Below are 16,943 nucleotides of genomic sequence, written 5' to 3'. Positions count from 1 at the left end.
CTAACAAAGACTTTAGACAGAACGAGTAAAACAGTGTGGAATCCTGAACCAATGTGACATAATCCTAAAGAGTATCAGCCAATCTGATGACTTATTTTATGCTAAATAAAAGTCAGTTTAGCATTCCATTTTGCTCTGCCTGCATGGTGGCATTTTTCTCAGTTTATGTAGCTCTATTTCTCCTGATCTCCCAGGGAGGCCACCAGAGGTGAAAGTTCTGGCGTTTGTCTCCTCACGCTAGCCTCTTTGGGTTCCATAGGTGTGTATCAGGGTTCTGTGGCCTAAAGTTTCTGACCACATCCTTGCTTTCAAAAGCAGGAAAATGTTTTACCAGAAAGTAGAAAGGCAGACCACACTGATTATGCTGGAGACTGTCGAGGACTGTGTTGGGCAGGAAGTCCATGGGCAGAATATTTATTTGCCATCTGGGACACTGAGCATATCAAGAACTATAGAAACCCAGCTATGACATCAACTTCTAGCTTCAGATAAAAAAATGCTCACTGTCTAACACTCAAGCTACACTTTCCTCCCGAACTGCTGTGTTGACAAGAATTTTGCTGTAAAGTGACTAGCACCTTGGCAAGTGCCCACCGTAGGCAGTTATAAACACATCATTCTGAAGCCAGGGCTTGGGTGATTTGTTAGGTAAATGATTTCCCTGTGTTATAAGCACCTGGTTTTGCAGGAGCCCGGTATGCAGTGTGTCCACACTGAAATTTACATGCAGAGAGTTCTGCTGCTTCCTCTGGTGAGAACTGATGGAAGAGCCAAGCCGTGTGACATGCAAATGTTTTAATGAGCAGAAAGTGCTAAATTTGCACAATGCATAACATTTTAATTTCCCAGAGTCAGGAGGTTCACTGATGCAGACTGTTCTAGGCAGTTCTGGTTTGGCAACTGCAACTTATAATTTGTCTATAGCATAAACTCTCTACAGCAAGACAGAATTCCAAGGTCTTATTTGTACGTTTAGACATATCCACGTGGAAATTCAAATTTAAATGGGATTAAAAGATAAAATTCACAAGAATGTACCAATTTAACACAGTAGTCCACATTTAAAACTAAACTCCATCTATTCTTTGGATGACTATTTTCCAAAGGAAGATAAAGATGAATAAAACTATTATAAGACATTACATGTTGAATACCAATGTATTCAACATAAAACAAGCCTATTTGTTGGTTTAGCATTTTTAAAAGATTTCTTATGGGCTTTGTTATTATTTTGTTCTGTCTGTGTGTGTCCTTATGTTTCTTTCTCTATTGCTCTGTGTCATCAAATCATCTCATGTAATCCTATTTCAAATACAGGGAGTAGATTCCTTTATATAACGTTGAGATAATAAAGAAGTGGAAGTATTTCAATAGAAAATCAGTCCAGTAGTCCCTACAGCACTGCCTTCTGAGTAGGCATTATTGCATAAAAACATTGAACTGTGTTGTGAACTTTACTTCTTTATCATATACAACAGCTAGATATATGTTTTCTTATCTTCAATATGAAAAATCCTATCCTTGAACTTTTATTGTTTGATATAATTCCATGTTGGCCCGGGCACTAAAATATTCCAGTGTTTGAAATGATTTCATTCTTTTACAAGAGTAAGTGTGTGACTAGAAAGAAGTCCAATTTCTTTGGAAGTTATTCGGAGACACCGATGCCTTCGATTACCTTTGCTAGAATATTTTAGGACAATACACTTTTCTCTCAATGTTTTGGTTTGAAGGGACCAATGTGTTGTCTCTAAGTGGCAACTGCTTGTTTTGTTTTAGGTCAATAAGTCTATGCCCCTCCCCTGCCCCGTTTGTGTGATCTTTAAATGAACAGGTATGTGTAGATTGCCTAAATGGAGTGGAGCTTTGGCACTATCTTAAATATTTGGATCTCGTTGCACAGATGTCAGTTCTCAGCATTGCACAATGACTCTGATATATCAACATTCTAAGAATAAGGGTGTTTGTAAGCACTGGGTGAGATGAGCATGACAGGCAACTGGGAAATATTGGAAAACCATAATTCAGTTCCAAATTTCTATGTCTTCAAACTATATGATTTACTAGCTTTTAATATCTCTTGCTAAACTTGTTTTTCTACAGCTAGACTTTTCTCCAGCATCTTATTAAATACTGTTATTAATAATCTAATTTGAATCAACATAACCAAGATCTCAAGGTAAACCATCAATGTTGCTACATCCCAGATTCAGAGGAACCAGTGTCAGATGATGCCTGGAAATTATTCTTTCTTTAACACACTTCTTTCTGAAAATGCTCTTTATAACTAGAAATGTAATGGAAGACTAAGTATAAAATAAATGTGCAGAAGAGAAATCATATAGGAAATGAAAAACCTATTGGTAATCTCATAAACCCAGGAACAGAATAATTTTCAACAATTTTTTCCTAAGCTTACTTTTATATAGCTATAGAAAAATGCATATATAAATCCCAAACCTGCTTTTCAGGGTTTGGATTATGAAAATATTCCAGTGCATGCATCTTTATGTATTTCTTAATCACTACGATTTAATTTTTTTTCTTTAGGATTGTGGGTGCTCAGCTTTGGGGAGACACATATTTTAGCTGCCCGGATTCTAAGAACTACGGGAGACAGAGGGTAGGGGGGCAATGCTGTCTGCTGGTCATGGCATGGCTGCTGGGCACATGAACTCATAGCAGCTGTGGTATTGCCTGAATAAGACCCACACACAGTCAGACCAGTGCAACTGTCCAGCATAGAGAAGAGGCTCTGGAGTTTCCATCTCCATTTAAAGAGCTCTTGGCAGCTCCTGGCTGCTGGGGAAGTGAGAACTACTTTTCTTTGGTTTGTAGTCATTGGTAGGATGCCACAGTTGATGATTTCCCACACGTGTATGAGTAGCATTAATTGGACTCACTGGTTTTACGCACATACACACTCACATAAAGCTGGAGTGAGGAGCTGAGGGGAGCTGTAAGGAGGAGGACTTGGGAGGAGTTAGTGGGAGGATGAGATCAGGATATTTTGTATAGACAAGAAGTGCTCAAAAAATTTTAAAAGGGCTTTATCATAATAAAAATAAAAACAAATAAAAGTGTATAGACATATATGACATATACATATATATGCAGTGTTTATATTAATTCCTTGACATGTATTCACTCAATTAATATTGGTATATTATGGAATATTATAATTCAATTTTTCCTGAAATAATTATGATCTGAATTTCTACTAGTAAAACACAAGTTTCTACTACATCTGCTTTAACATTTAGCATAATCATCTCTTCAAAATATTAAATAATGTTATAACTGATCCTCAAAACTCTGTGTGTATGTATATGTGTGTGTGTGTGTGTGTGTGTGTGTGAGAGAGAGAGAGAGAGAGAGAGAGAGAGAGAGAGAGAGAGAGAGAGAGATGCATGTATGTGTGTGATATGCATGTGTGTCTATTTGAGAGAGATGCATCTATGTGTGTGACATGCATATGTGTCTATTTGCAGAGATTAGAAGTCAACACTGAATGTGTTCCTCTGTAGTCAGCTTCAATATCAGGGATATAGTCTTTGCACTAAGATGTCTTATGAAACCATCAGAACCTTGGTAGACAATAGAAAATTTTTTTCAAAGGGAAATTAAACATTTCAAACATACAGTATCCAAGCAAATTAACTCTATAAATTAGAAGTATGAATAGTAACTAATATGTACTTAGGGATAATAAAAGATAAAACTAAATAAGAGAATGGTCAAAATAGATAGTCAAATGTTAATCAGCCATTAAAATAGATAAGTTTTGTGTCTTAATTTTTAATCTTTCTCAGTACGATTTAAGCATTGAACTCATCAAAAAACATAAACCTAGATTTTTATAGGTTTTAAAGTTATAATGACAAGGTGAATTTAACTAAACTTATATTGTAGTTCTTGAAATATGTATATTTCTTCCTGTCATCTTACTTATTGTTTGTATGTACCTTGTCCTTTTTTGCTTCTGTACTCTTAAACTTTTAGCCTTGAGTTTATATATTCAATTCATACATTTGTAGAGTCTTACCATTATATCAGGATAACCTATGCCAATAAAATCAAATGTGAACAGCATTATTATTTTTTTCCAGAATAAAAAAAATTGGAAATTTGAAGTCCTACCTTAGTTCTAGCATCTTATAGTTTATATTAATATTATTTACTTTCCCTTTAATTTCAGCTGGCCCTCAATTATTCTTTGATAGCATCAATGTTAAGTTTAGATTTTGCTGTTGACATAGTGAGTTTTATGAGAAGCAAATGAACACTTTGTTGCTTCTTTGTCTAAGAAGCTTTTTCAATGTTGCTTTCTTGATTAATTAGTGTCAGATTTGTTCCTGTTAACTCCAGTGACCTCACTATTGTACACACAACTTACTTTTATTTCATTTGTTTCCTTCATTTCTATTATATCTCTTTCTTGATTTTCTCTTCACTCTATCTACAGCTAAACCAAATTTAATTATTACTCTTCTATGGAGTTTTAAATTTCAACCATTGCATTTCATTCTTTCCGCATTACATTTGATTCCTTGAAATGTACCCATCCTTATAACAACAAGATTCTATTCTTTCATTGTGAAATAGAGTTACTTTATACTTTTATTGATTGTATATTTTAATTCAGGTTGCCCGGAGTCCCTGTGATTAGAATGTTTGTTTGTTTTGTTGGAGGTTGTCCTTTACACTTAATCTTGGGAGATGTTAAACTTTATTATTTCATGTGATTTCTGGAATGGCCTCCTTTTGTCATAGACCAATACACTGCAATTGCAGAAGGGACCTGTGTAGCAATCTGCTGTCTGCTATGCTGCCTCAGAAGTGACTGCAAGCATATCTTCCTGGTTTTTGTTCACTGCAGAATAAATAAGCTGCACACCACAGCTGGGTATAGATAGTACTGTGGTTTTCCTACAGACTTTACTTAAACGAAGACTTCATTTCTTTTTTTGTTACCATGAATTTCCTGAGGTTTCCTTGGAATGTGGGCAAAAAAGTTCTAGATTTTTTTTATACTTTGCAACCATTAATGAATTGCAGCTTCATTCTGAGTCCTTGTTCCAAGTGTCAGACCACTTCTTTCACAAAGCCTCTGATCCCAAATCTAATCCTAACTACCATGTACTCTAAGCCTCAAATTATGTCCACTTTGGCCCTTGGTCATTCTGGCATCTCTAACAGCCTCTTCTCCATTTGCCTTATAATTGCCTTCCTAGCAAATGTAGATTTTCCACCCTTCTTTCTGTCTCTCTGTCTCTTTCTGTCTCTGTCTTTCTCTCTTTGTCTCTCTGTCTCTTCTCAATGTCTGTCAGTCTGTCTCTGTCTCTCTCTGTGAATACTCATATTTAAAACTGTAACATTTTAACTTATAGTCTACAGCTTTGAATCAAAGGTGCTTATATTTAGGTGGTAAAGGAATAAATATTTCAGAATTTGGTGGATTTGAGGAAAATAATGACTAAATATTGAAAAAAGCATTTTCTATCATAGACCTTAAATGCCAATTTCTCTTATTAAGAAAAAAAATACACTATGGATTCTATGAAACTCTCAGATCCTACTCAGATCCATGAGGAACTCAGAGCTTCTTTTATACAACAGTATACCAAAATTCATAACAGAATTATTAGAATTATTTGTACATTTAATTATTATATTTTATACCTGGTTTGACACTGAGTAGACAAGGTTTATGCTGAGATAATATCATTTATAATAAACAACTTAGCACATTTAAGATATGAATTAACCCAAAGCAAATGCATAGTAGATGATAAATTCCTCATTGGCAATTACAACTCTTTTGTTCTAGTTCATTCTTTTTTTTTTTTTTAAACATGGGCATTGTCTCTCTTCCAAGCTTTGTAGTTTTGTCACTAAGTAGGCTTTTGTTTTCCAACCCAAGGGTAATATTATTTCTTTGCAAAACTTTGGTAGCAATACTTCACCAGAAATTCTAAGCTTAGAAGTTAACACTGTAAAATACTGTAATTATACTGCAAAGCAATATCTCTTTCGTTGTTTTATCCCCCAGGAAATCAATAGTAGTATAGGCTACAATTCTCAGCTCTACCAGAGTAGATCTAGGAGGACAGATGAGAGAATTTATTGACTGTGTAGGAAGTACTAGCATAGGAAATCACAGCAGCAGAAAAAGATTTCTTTTTACCTGAATGACCTCAATCCAAACTCCAAAATGTTTTTGTCCAACAAGAGACTTGATTGAAAAACAGCAAGACAACACATAAACAAACAAACAAACAAACAAAGCAAAAATACCACCTGTGTCCCAAATCATCTTTCCTAGTTACAAGCACACGGCAAGCCATTATTGCTGGCAAATATCTAATCATAAGGTAAAGCCCCATTATGACTACAAGAGATGGTCTAGATATTGAGGCACTGCTGGTATGAGGTCTTAGTTTGAATGGTGTGTATTTAACAAATGTCATATATTAGAAAATATTTTTTATAAGAAAAGTCCCAAAGTCCCAGATACATGTAGCACTACATTCATTGTTATCTATGTTGGCTGGAATTTTAAATACATGGAGTAGAGGTAAGAGGTATTATAGTACTCAAAACTGTTTTTATTGTATTGAGACAGGATGAAAGTACTGAAGAAAAACAACCTCTCAAACCCTCTAAATATTTGTACTTCTCAATTATGTCAATCAGATTGTTTCATACTAAAGAAGAATATGAAATAATAAAAGTGATATATTCATGTTGTTATTTTGGTCTTCAACTAAAACCCCTTTCTGGATATGAAGTCTGTACATCTAGACAGGCAACTAATAAATCAGATGTTTTCCCTTTATTTTTGCCTTTGTGGCCAGTAGCTGTCTCTAATCATCAGAAGCTTAGTAGCCATGGTAGTATTTGTGGAGCCCAATTGAGAGGCTGTTGGATTTTTATTCAATCTGAGTAACATGATCATGTATTTGCACTTTAAACAAGATTTCTTTTTAAAGGTCCTTGTGTATACATAGACTCTGAAAAATAAACAAAGTTGCATATGTGAAAACAAAAATACTTGTTCTTTCTTAAACAACAAACACAAATACCCTTCTGTGAATACATCTCATTATACTTGCGGGAGCATGAGGAACATAAACATTTGGCCACTATTAGTTCACATTCACAACAGCACATTGTTTAATCCATCTGCCTGAACAATTCTAGGCACTGTATTTCATGGTCAGAAGCAGAGAGGATAAAGCTCTTCAACAAATAGTTGGGAGTTTGCAAGTATTCAAAGCAAGCTACCCTTTCACAGAAAAAAATTCTATACATAAGACATGAAAAATAGAAAATATAGCTTGTTGCATATACCACAGAACCCAAGTCTCCTTTTACACTTATTAAAATATTTTATCAAAATTATTCTCCTTGAAAAAGATAAATTATATCCATGATGTACTTTTTAACACAAACCCAGCAGTTTCAAGAGGTCGTGAAGATGTTCCTACTAAAGATTTACTGTAGGTTCATAAAACTACCTTCAGAAACATTTACTGTCCTTGTATATTTTATATTTCAAAGATGTTGGTTCACTGCTAGGCATGAATTAGAAATAAATAGCTCTCTTGTTAGATGACATGCTTTGATTCTATGAGGAGTTTAAGGAACCCTTATGTGCCAGGTAATACAACTCAGGTTAACTCAGGTTAACAGTTCTCTGGTCACAGAAAGAATGACAGCCGCTCCATGGAAATGGCTGAATTGTTTTTTTTTTTTTTACTTGAATGAAAGCAATACTGTGTGTCACAGTTGTTAATTATACAACTACTATTCATTCCAGTTCCCAAGATATTAGCTCTTAACAAGTATGAATTAAAGCTAAATAGATCTGTATCATTATAATTTTATTGTTCAACATTCTCAATTATTCCTTCAAGATATCCAAATGATCTTGGTCTCAGTCCCCTCGCTCAATGCCTGCCTTTCTTCAATTTGACTTACCCTGCATGCATAGCCCATCAGTGCAGTTCTTGGATTGGAGGACTAGGCCATCACAGTCCTTACCCCCATTCTTGGGGGCTGGTGCTGTACACTCCCTCCTGCGCCAGTGGGTGCATTCAGTCCCACAGGTTGACCATTTGCTCCACGAAGTCCACCTACCATCCACTGCCATGAAAAAAAGGCAGCATGAGGTCAGAAGGAGCAGTACTTATTGATTAAAACAACACAGCTCAATTCCAACATAACAACAAGAATAGAAGAAGGTACACCAGTGAGAAGCCTGGCATTCACTTTAGCCTCTAGTGAATGATTCATACTCAGCCTATGGGAGTTTTGTGCATTTTGTTCCCTCCAGTGGGTCAGGGGAGGCATACTGGGATATCAGGAGCAATGTAAGCAAGATAATCACACTTTCTCTTTATTCACTACAGGGAGGCTTCTAGATAATATAAAGATTACTAGAGGGTCTCCTTTTTGATTGAAGATTTCTTCATTTATAGCATCATGTAAACAGTAAAAGCAAAACATGTATGAAAAATTGGAAGCAAAGGATATGTAGTGATGAACAAACTCATCCGGTCTCCCTTCCCCTTCTCCTGGAGACTTTTGATCTCTATGATCCTTGTTTTCTTTTGCCATCCAGGTCACGTTGTTTAGCTGAAACCTTTGCTAGTCATTCTTGTAAAGACAGTATTATTTGCAGCCTATTTGGTGATTCCATTCTATTATTTGATGGTGTACACATTTCTATTCACACTGAAATAATATTTAAGTAAATTTGTAATTTAGCAGTGATATAGTAATACAGAATTGACTCAATTTCATTCTAATTTGGGTGGATAAATCATACAAAAGCTCAGTAATAATGAGCTGAGATATCTCTATCTCAAGAACATAGAACTTGATATTACTTTGAAAAGTAGAAGAGATTGTTATACTTCAAAATGAATCCTTTGAAGTATATCAAGTAAATAGTATTAAACTGTTAAGCCAAGTTTAAAAGGTATTTGAATTTTCCTTGAAATACATAAATAATTATGATTAGCTAGGATTTCACATAAGACAATGCCAAACATCATTTATTGAACATTTAAACTTCTCAGATTGGAATGCAAAAAAAAAAAAAACTAATATAAATTTTAGTAGCTTACAGTATTTGGCAAGTCTTCCTTATTACTAATTAAATATACTAGTTATAATATATACTAGGGTAGAAACATGTCCATGTTCAAAATTTAGGAGCACATTACTATCTCCATACTACACAGTCAGCTATACATCAAACTCCCAGCTACAAAAGCAGTGATATTTGCTTTGCTGCAGATCAACCATTATGTGTTTGTTACTAAAAGTACTGGCACATACCCATGTGTGTGTATATATGCGTCTCTCTGTATATTTTTGTGCCTTTGTGTGTGTGTGTGTGTGTGTGTGTGTGTGTGTGTGTGTGTACCCACATTGTTCTTTCAACTCAAAGTAGTCAATGGACTCTGATTTATAGGAGTCAGAACCTATGTGAAATAAAGGGCAGTGTATGGGAAAATCTGAGCTTCTAAGCTCACCCTCAAGTCCAAATGTGTTCCATAAATAAGAGCCCTCAGTGGTTCAGCGCAGGAAACCATTTTGTTACTTGGAATCAATAGTTGAAAGTATAACCTGTAGATAACATTTTTCTTTCCTCCCAGTTCTGAAGAATGTTCTATTAAAGGATGAACAGTAAAAAGTTGGGGAAAGCAGAGTGCTAAGGAGGCTGTGTATTCAAACGCTGATATTAATAACAGAAATCCTAACCACTGAGTACAATGAATTTATGGGTTATTTAAAAAACAACTTTAGTTTAACTTCTGGATATGTTATATGACTAGGCATTTTAATAAGTTTGAGATTTGGTTTGGATCTGAGTAACTGTTAACTCAAATTTACCTTGAGTCAAGATCTGATAGAAATATGAAATACTAGTTGATGGTCCAAGAGGCAACAGGACACAATCTTGGTATAGGAACCACTGTGATAATTTATAAGACAGATGACCAAGACACACAGATAAGAAAAGAGCTGGCTGTGCTGTATTTTCTAGATCCGTTATCTCACGTGTCACGAAGCTTTGCTTTTCTTTTAATTCTTTCCAAATGTTTTATTTGCCACTGTCCAGAAACTGACAACACACATCAAATATTCCAGTATAAAACATTTTCTAAGTTTCAGGTCCTATTAATTTTCCTGGATTTCTGAAGATCAAGGGTAGTTATTTCCAACTTTATGTGGTTTTCAATGCTGTTCAAGTCATTTGAATGAAAGGATGTACAATCTTGCCTCTAGCAATTTAACTAGAAACATAGGATGACATGGTGCATGTAATCCTCTTACGGCATGTTGCACATTTAGATGATAAAGTTAAGAACTCTTGGAGAAATTTGACTTCTCAGCCAGGTAAACACTGAGTGTAGAGTGAATCTAAATAATGGTCAGCGTAAGTCTCAGTCTAGGTTAGGGGTTTGTAGATACTTCTAGTACATATTTTCTGAGTGATGGAGAACTTTGGAAGAAGAAGCTCTTTGTTTACCTGGACATAACGTAGTGCATGCGATTTTCTGCACACTCTGCCCCTCACAGAAGGCCCCGCCGTTGAGTGGGGCAGGGTTGGTGCAGGTTCTTGTGCGTTTCTGATATCCTCGCCCACAACGGCTGTTACACACAGACCACTCTGTCCAGGTGGACCAGCCACCATTAACTAAAGGAGACAGATCACAAAGTGTGGCTTAAATATACAGGAATTTTCAACACATACAAATCGTACACATAGAGACCAGAGTCATACCCTAAGCAACCATAAGAAGAGCAAGGTTTCAATGCTAGAGGAGGCCACAGATAGCAGTGAATACTTTTTCTGGATAGCTGAGAATGTAAATAGAGATACACAAAATTATTTTCCATAAGTAACTCACTTACAAAAATGAATAAGACAATGTCCTTTTTCCTTGGCTAACTGTTTTTTGGTAAAATATCCATTTACCAAGTTAAATTCCAAAAAAAAATTACTCTTGTTCGTTTATCTCACATAATCAATGTTTACATCCCAATGCCATGTGAGCTGAAGCATGGGAAGTGAATGAAATTACATTGACTTCTTAATAAAACAAATGATTAAATCACAGCTTTTCAAGGAATTTTATCCAGTTTCACAAACCTACATGTGCACCCAATTACAGAATTAAATCTTATAGCATTTGAGTTTTTAACAAACTGGCAGTCTGACTGAGCCAACTGATTGGCACATTTGAAATGGATACTAATCTTGTGCAGAAAGGTTGATCATAGTATGTGACAGATTGGTCAGTAGATAGGTGACATCTTTATATATGTGACATCTATTGCAGAAGATAAATCATGATGTGTGATGCAGGGGTCAGTATATATGTGACATCTTGAGCAGAATGCTAACAATGTTATATGATAGACAGTATATGTATGTGTGTGTGTATATATATATATATAAAACTATAAAACCAGAATCCTACACTACTCACACTATTCATTTCTAGACATCCCCTCTAGAAAATAGCATGATTTAATAAATAGCCCAATAATGTATATAACATTTATGTATCTCTTTAATGAAACAATTTTAAATATAAATTATTTGCCAGGAGTTAAAATACTCTGGAACAAGAGTATGCATTTGCCTCCAAAGGTAAAGAAAAAAGTTAACTACAGAGGCAACACAGACTCTTTGCATTCAAATGATTTGCTACAAATTACAGTTTCTAGGAAATTTACTCACTCATCATTAAATAAATATAACTATGTTTACAGACACGAACAAGGTATTTTTGTGATAGTTTTAAATGTGTGATAGTTAGAGGAACCTATGATGTTAAAAAATAGGAAACTTAAGTTGTATATTTTCATAGATGTCATTAAAATGGTAGAGCAAGTGGTTCTCTAATAAAACCTATGTGTTTAACATTATATATTAAATAAAAGTAATGTGTAGTTTTTATTTTAATGTACTACCTATCCATACAAAATACTAGTGGTATCATATTCATTTCAAAAATACTATCAGTAGATGACAGGGTCAAACATATTTTCTTCTTTGACCTTTTCTGTGTTTTCTAAATTTCTCTTAATAGATATACATCTATAAACCCAAAATGACAGTAATGAAAAAGGAGATATGAAACAAGTTCAGAAGAAATAATGATTAGATATGTATGTCTGTGGATTGATGAGCCCAATTCATGAGCCTTGCACAATTCAATTTATGGAGCCATGAAACTCAGGGACAGACAGTTGACAGGTAAAGTTTCAACTGGAGCTCCCAAATCAAGTTCCTGGCTTAGCTTTGTAAAATCTCAAATGTCAAAGTGTTGTCATGCCCACTGCTTACTAGCATGGGAAGCTGAGGTTCCAAGCCACATCTACAGTTACCCGTCTGTTGACCGGTCTGTTGTGATGTGGAAAAAAATCAGAATTACTTATTTATTCACTTACTTATTGCAGATACTAGAATCATCCCTTTATTTTACAGAAAAAGACAAAAGGACTACAATTTTATCTTTAAAGCCATAGCTGCTCATTGCTTTATTTCTGGTCCTGGCTCATGTTTAAAAATGCTTCTGTTTTTTTTGTGTATGATTCTTTCTAATAACAATATTCTCTTTGCAGTTGCAGATATTGAAATTATGCTATAAGTAGAAAGAGATTTGAATCTGTATTAAATACCTATAGAATACATCTATTTATAGTGTGCCTTCATTAGTTTTTTGCGATTGGCACATACTATGATTGGGTCCCATTGCTTCTTCGCATTTTAAATGCTGTTAATCAAGTGTTTCAGGCAATTTAGACTGAGATAAAAAGTACAAAACAATTTCTTGTGATTTAAGAAATACAATTGCTCACAATTCAATGTAGCCATTTATCCGGACTAGGAAATTAAACCCCAGAGTAATCAGGGGTTTACAAAAAGTTTAGAATGCATCTATCCTGTAATTAAAATGGCAGTTGCAAAGAGTCAGTATGTGCAGCATCTGGAACATCATGATGGTTTCTGCTCTTGTGACTCCTCATCTTGCCAGTACACAACCACACAATGGTACTGATGGAGAGGAAATAACTTAATCTCTATATTTTTAGGTTCGTTTCAGTTTGATACGAGAATTAAACATTATAAGTCGTATAAGAACATGGAAGTGGACTCAACACATATTTATCCATCATAGAAAGATCACAGAGAAGTCAGCATCCACAAAGGCCATGAGCACTAAATATGTCTGTGTGGAAGTGGTCCCAGGATGCTGTTAGGAAAAGGTTATTAAGAGTTAAGTGTTTATTGAATAAGAACTGTACAGAACTCTCCTGTTCTCAACTTTCTATCCTCAATGGTTAGGAATGTTCTTTCCTTTTTAGTATACGGGAGGTGGATTTCCTGGGAACTCTTGTATTTAGAGCAAATGGGGAAAGTCAGGGCAGTCTCTTTGGATGTGCTATTATTAAACTGTCTTCAACTTAAGAAAATGGTCAAGAAGCTGGAATGGGCATATTCTCTGGCACCTTATTTTATCCTAATCTGATCTCCTTTAGGAGTCTCTGAAGTAATTGCCAGGGTATTCCAAGTGACATCAGAATCCAGGCATGTGGCAGGCCACACAAGTTGGGAGACAGCTTCACTCTCTTCTCCGTAGAGGTAAAGTCTGGGTTTCTTGTTCAAGAGGAAACCTTACCTCAAATACTTGGAGTTTAGATTCCTCTGTGACAATAAATCAATCTAATGAAGACCCAGTGTTCTGAGAATTATGTAAATGTACAGTGCAATCTTTAGTGTGTGAAACAGATGAGCAGAGCTGAGGGATGAGTCACTCTGAGAAATAGCTAGGGACTAATGGAGTGCCAGCTGCTGATAGAGGTAAGAGCTTCGAGGTCACTCCAAAATGAGATTTGGAACTGTTTGACACTTGAAGAGAATCAAAAGACTAAGACATGAGCAGGCTGAGAGGGGCCAGAGAGTGCAAAGTCCTTTCATGAGGCTTTGCCATGTTGTAGGAATGACAGTCCCTTGACCTCAGTTGTGGTTATTATGGCTCTACAGTCCTCTGGTAGAAGCAAGAAAGCAAGTTCTAGGGGTAGATAGACACCAAGTATATTTATGGAATCTGTTGGTCTCACATTTACTGTATTTGTATAATCGTGGGTCTGAACCTAGAGTCAAAGAAATGCCATTGTTCTGTCTAGAGCTCTGTTATCTCCCAAGCTCAGTCAGGTCTTCTTGGTACAATTCCTCCTTGAGAAATGAGACCCTTGAGAAGCAGCAGATGTGGGCAGTTTCCAGAAGCTTAACAAAGCTTCATCACACTTAGGAGCTTTCTCGAAGTAATTAAAACTACTGACCATGCATGAGGCTGGAAGAGAGAATGGTGGGACTCTAAAGGAGGTTGGTAGCTGGATATTTTAAAATGCAATAATGCTATAAATGAGAAGGAATTGCTTGGATGTGCTGGACTGAGAACCTGAGCGTTCTCTTACCATACACGATGACAGTGGCTGTGGTGCTTTTCCGCTTGGCCACAATGTTTTTGGCAACACAGGTATAATTTGCTGTATCTGAGAGCCGGGCCTGCTTGATGATCAGATTGTGATCGATAGTAATATAAAAATTCCGATCTTCAGCAGGATCAATTATGTCTTCATTCTTTAGCCACTCCACCTAAAGATGCACAAGAAAATTTGATAAATCCCCAGTCCAGGCCCCTGCGTGGCTGCTTGTTCTGACCTGGGTTTTGTAGTGTCTATAACATCACTTCACGCTATGAACTGCATCCAAGCAGAGGAAAGTTACTTTCCAAGGTCATATTAGGTATCACTCACCTGCCAAACATGCTGATTCTGTCTGTACTACATTATTCTCAAATGTCAATGAACCAGTTTGGAAACATAGTGCTCAACTGTTTCCACTTTGCCCTGCAGGCAAACATGGGAAATAAGCATTGCCAAGCACAGAACCCAATCAAAAATAACAGGCAAAGCATTTCAAAAATGAACCCAAACCTTTGCTGTTTGATTTGTTTACTCTTGGCAACTTATGTGCTGTTTTACAGAAAAGAATATAAGACTATAAAGAAGCTGAAAAGGTATTTCAGACATCATGGAGCTCTAATAAGGCAATATTTAGATGACTTACCTGTAGCTTCTCTGTAACATATGAATTACATTTGCCTGAAAATGCACAGACCTTAAAATGTAGCCAAATGCAGATTTGGAGATGAGTATAAGCCAAAATATTTGGTGGGGGGAAAGTTTTCCTACCAACCCCAACACAATCCAAATAGCTCATAAGTCACGCTCAAATCCCTTTTTGAATACTCCTAGTATTCAAATCTTTGGCGCATAGTTTGGTTCTGGAAAATCTGACCTAAGACATGACTATTCAACATTATCAAAGCATTGTCTTGCTATGTTAATACTAATGATTTAAGAACAGTTTTCTGTCCTTGATGAATAAAAGAAGAGAAACACTCTTGTGCAAAGTGTCCTTCTGGGGGGTAAACTATTTTTCATCTTGGCAAGATTTGTTTCCCTGTGAAGCAGTTTTCCCATAAAGGAAAACAACATTGATATTTACCACAGTTAAACTTTCCTCTTGCATTACAGTGGCTGTGGACACAGGTAACCTTTAGTAAGAGGGAGTCAATATTGTTGCCATTTTCAAAATCTTAAAGAGCTTCTTCAGCACTGTATGAAGTCTAGGAATTAATCTCTAAATCTGTCAGTGAACTTGACACAACACAGTTCTAAGTTACTTCAATAATGCAAGTGACTGTCAGTTACACTTTTCTAATCCATAGAAGCAAAAACAGTATTAAGAGGGAAAAACAAAAAAACCCAACCACATTCCTCAGAACCAGAAGTAGATGAGGGTACAGATGCAAACCATTATTTATAGTCATGTAAATTTGGAAGCAGTTAAATATACTTGATATTTGCACTAATGGGAAGGAGAAATAGAAGGGGATCCCATTAAACTGGATTTTTAAATATGGATTTTGTTGTCAGATGCAGACGGTACATGATGCTAGCAACTAGCTGCAATATATTTATATGTGTGTGTGTATGCAAGGTTCCAAAGCCGTGTACTATCCGACAGCTGCTTGACAATATTGATCTGACAGTTGACTATTATTTCTTGGTCTAGTCTTGGTCTTGGTTACCGGTCTGTGATGAATTAAATAAAAATGGTCCCATAAACTCATAGAGAATGTCATTATAGGAGTCCTTGCAGGAGTAGAGGTGGAAGGAAGTATGTTGGAGGAAGTGTGTTGCTGGAGGTGGGCTTTGTGGTCTCAGAATCTTAAAGGTCATTCTCAGCGGCTTACTGTCTCTCCTGCTTTCCAAGGATCCAGATGGTGAATTGTCAGCAAATTCTCTACCACCGTTTCTACATGAATGTCACCATGCTTCCTGCCATGATGATAATGGAGTAAACTTTTCTTCTGAACTTTGAGCCCCACTTAAATGTTCTCCTTTATAAGAGTTGCCATGGTTATGGTGCCTCTTCACAGCAATGGAAACCCTAACACACCATCCCATCTTAAAGCTTTCTTGATCACTGACAGTGGGATTACTGATTTTTGTACTCAGAACAAGTCTTGTCTCAAGAGTCCATTTTGCCATCTGTATTTGAATGACATCCCTCAGACATGCAGATTCTCTTTCCCTTGGCCGTGTCTATGAGTTTACATTATCCCCTACAACGTCCCTGTCTGTCACTATTCTGTGTGTACATAGATTCATAAATGCTGAGTTCTGGGGTGCAGTTCTCTGAGGTTTCCTCAGGGGATTACATGGAGCCTTTCTCCTGAGATTATATTTGACTTTTCACTTTCTTTGTCTGTCTATTCCTTTTAGCTCAAGTTTTTCCTGATCAGATCACTTTTTCTTGGAGTCTTTCCATATGACTTATA

At 36.1% G+C, this 16,943-nt stretch overlaps 1 protein-coding gene across 2 annotated transcripts in view; it reads right to left on the bottom strand.

Moving 5' to 3' along the window:
• Nucleotides 1-16,943, bottom strand: part of Unc5c (unc-5 netrin receptor C) — a 345,405-nt gene that overhangs the window by 54,428 nt on the left and 274,034 nt on the right. For both annotated transcript variants that reach the window (XM_031375664.1, XM_031375665.1), the window contains exons 5-7: nt 14,509-14,689; nt 10,547-10,714; nt 7,984-8,148 (exon numbers count right to left, since the gene is read on the bottom strand). In XM_031375664.1, coding sequence (XP_031231524.1) covers nt 7,984-8,148; nt 10,547-10,714; nt 14,509-14,689 — 514 coding nt within the window. The remainder of the gene's footprint in view (nt 1-7,983; nt 8,149-10,546; nt 10,715-14,508; nt 14,690-16,943) is intronic.

This window comes from Mastomys coucha, unplaced genomic scaffold (genome assembly GCF_008632895.1).
Source record: "Mastomys coucha isolate ucsf_1 unplaced genomic scaffold, UCSF_Mcou_1 pScaffold16, whole genome shotgun sequence".
NCBI lineage: Eukaryota > Metazoa > Chordata > Mammalia > Rodentia > Muridae > Mastomys > Mastomys coucha.
Note: the sequence above shows the minus strand (reverse complement) of the source record. Positions and strands in the feature narration are given on the sequence as shown.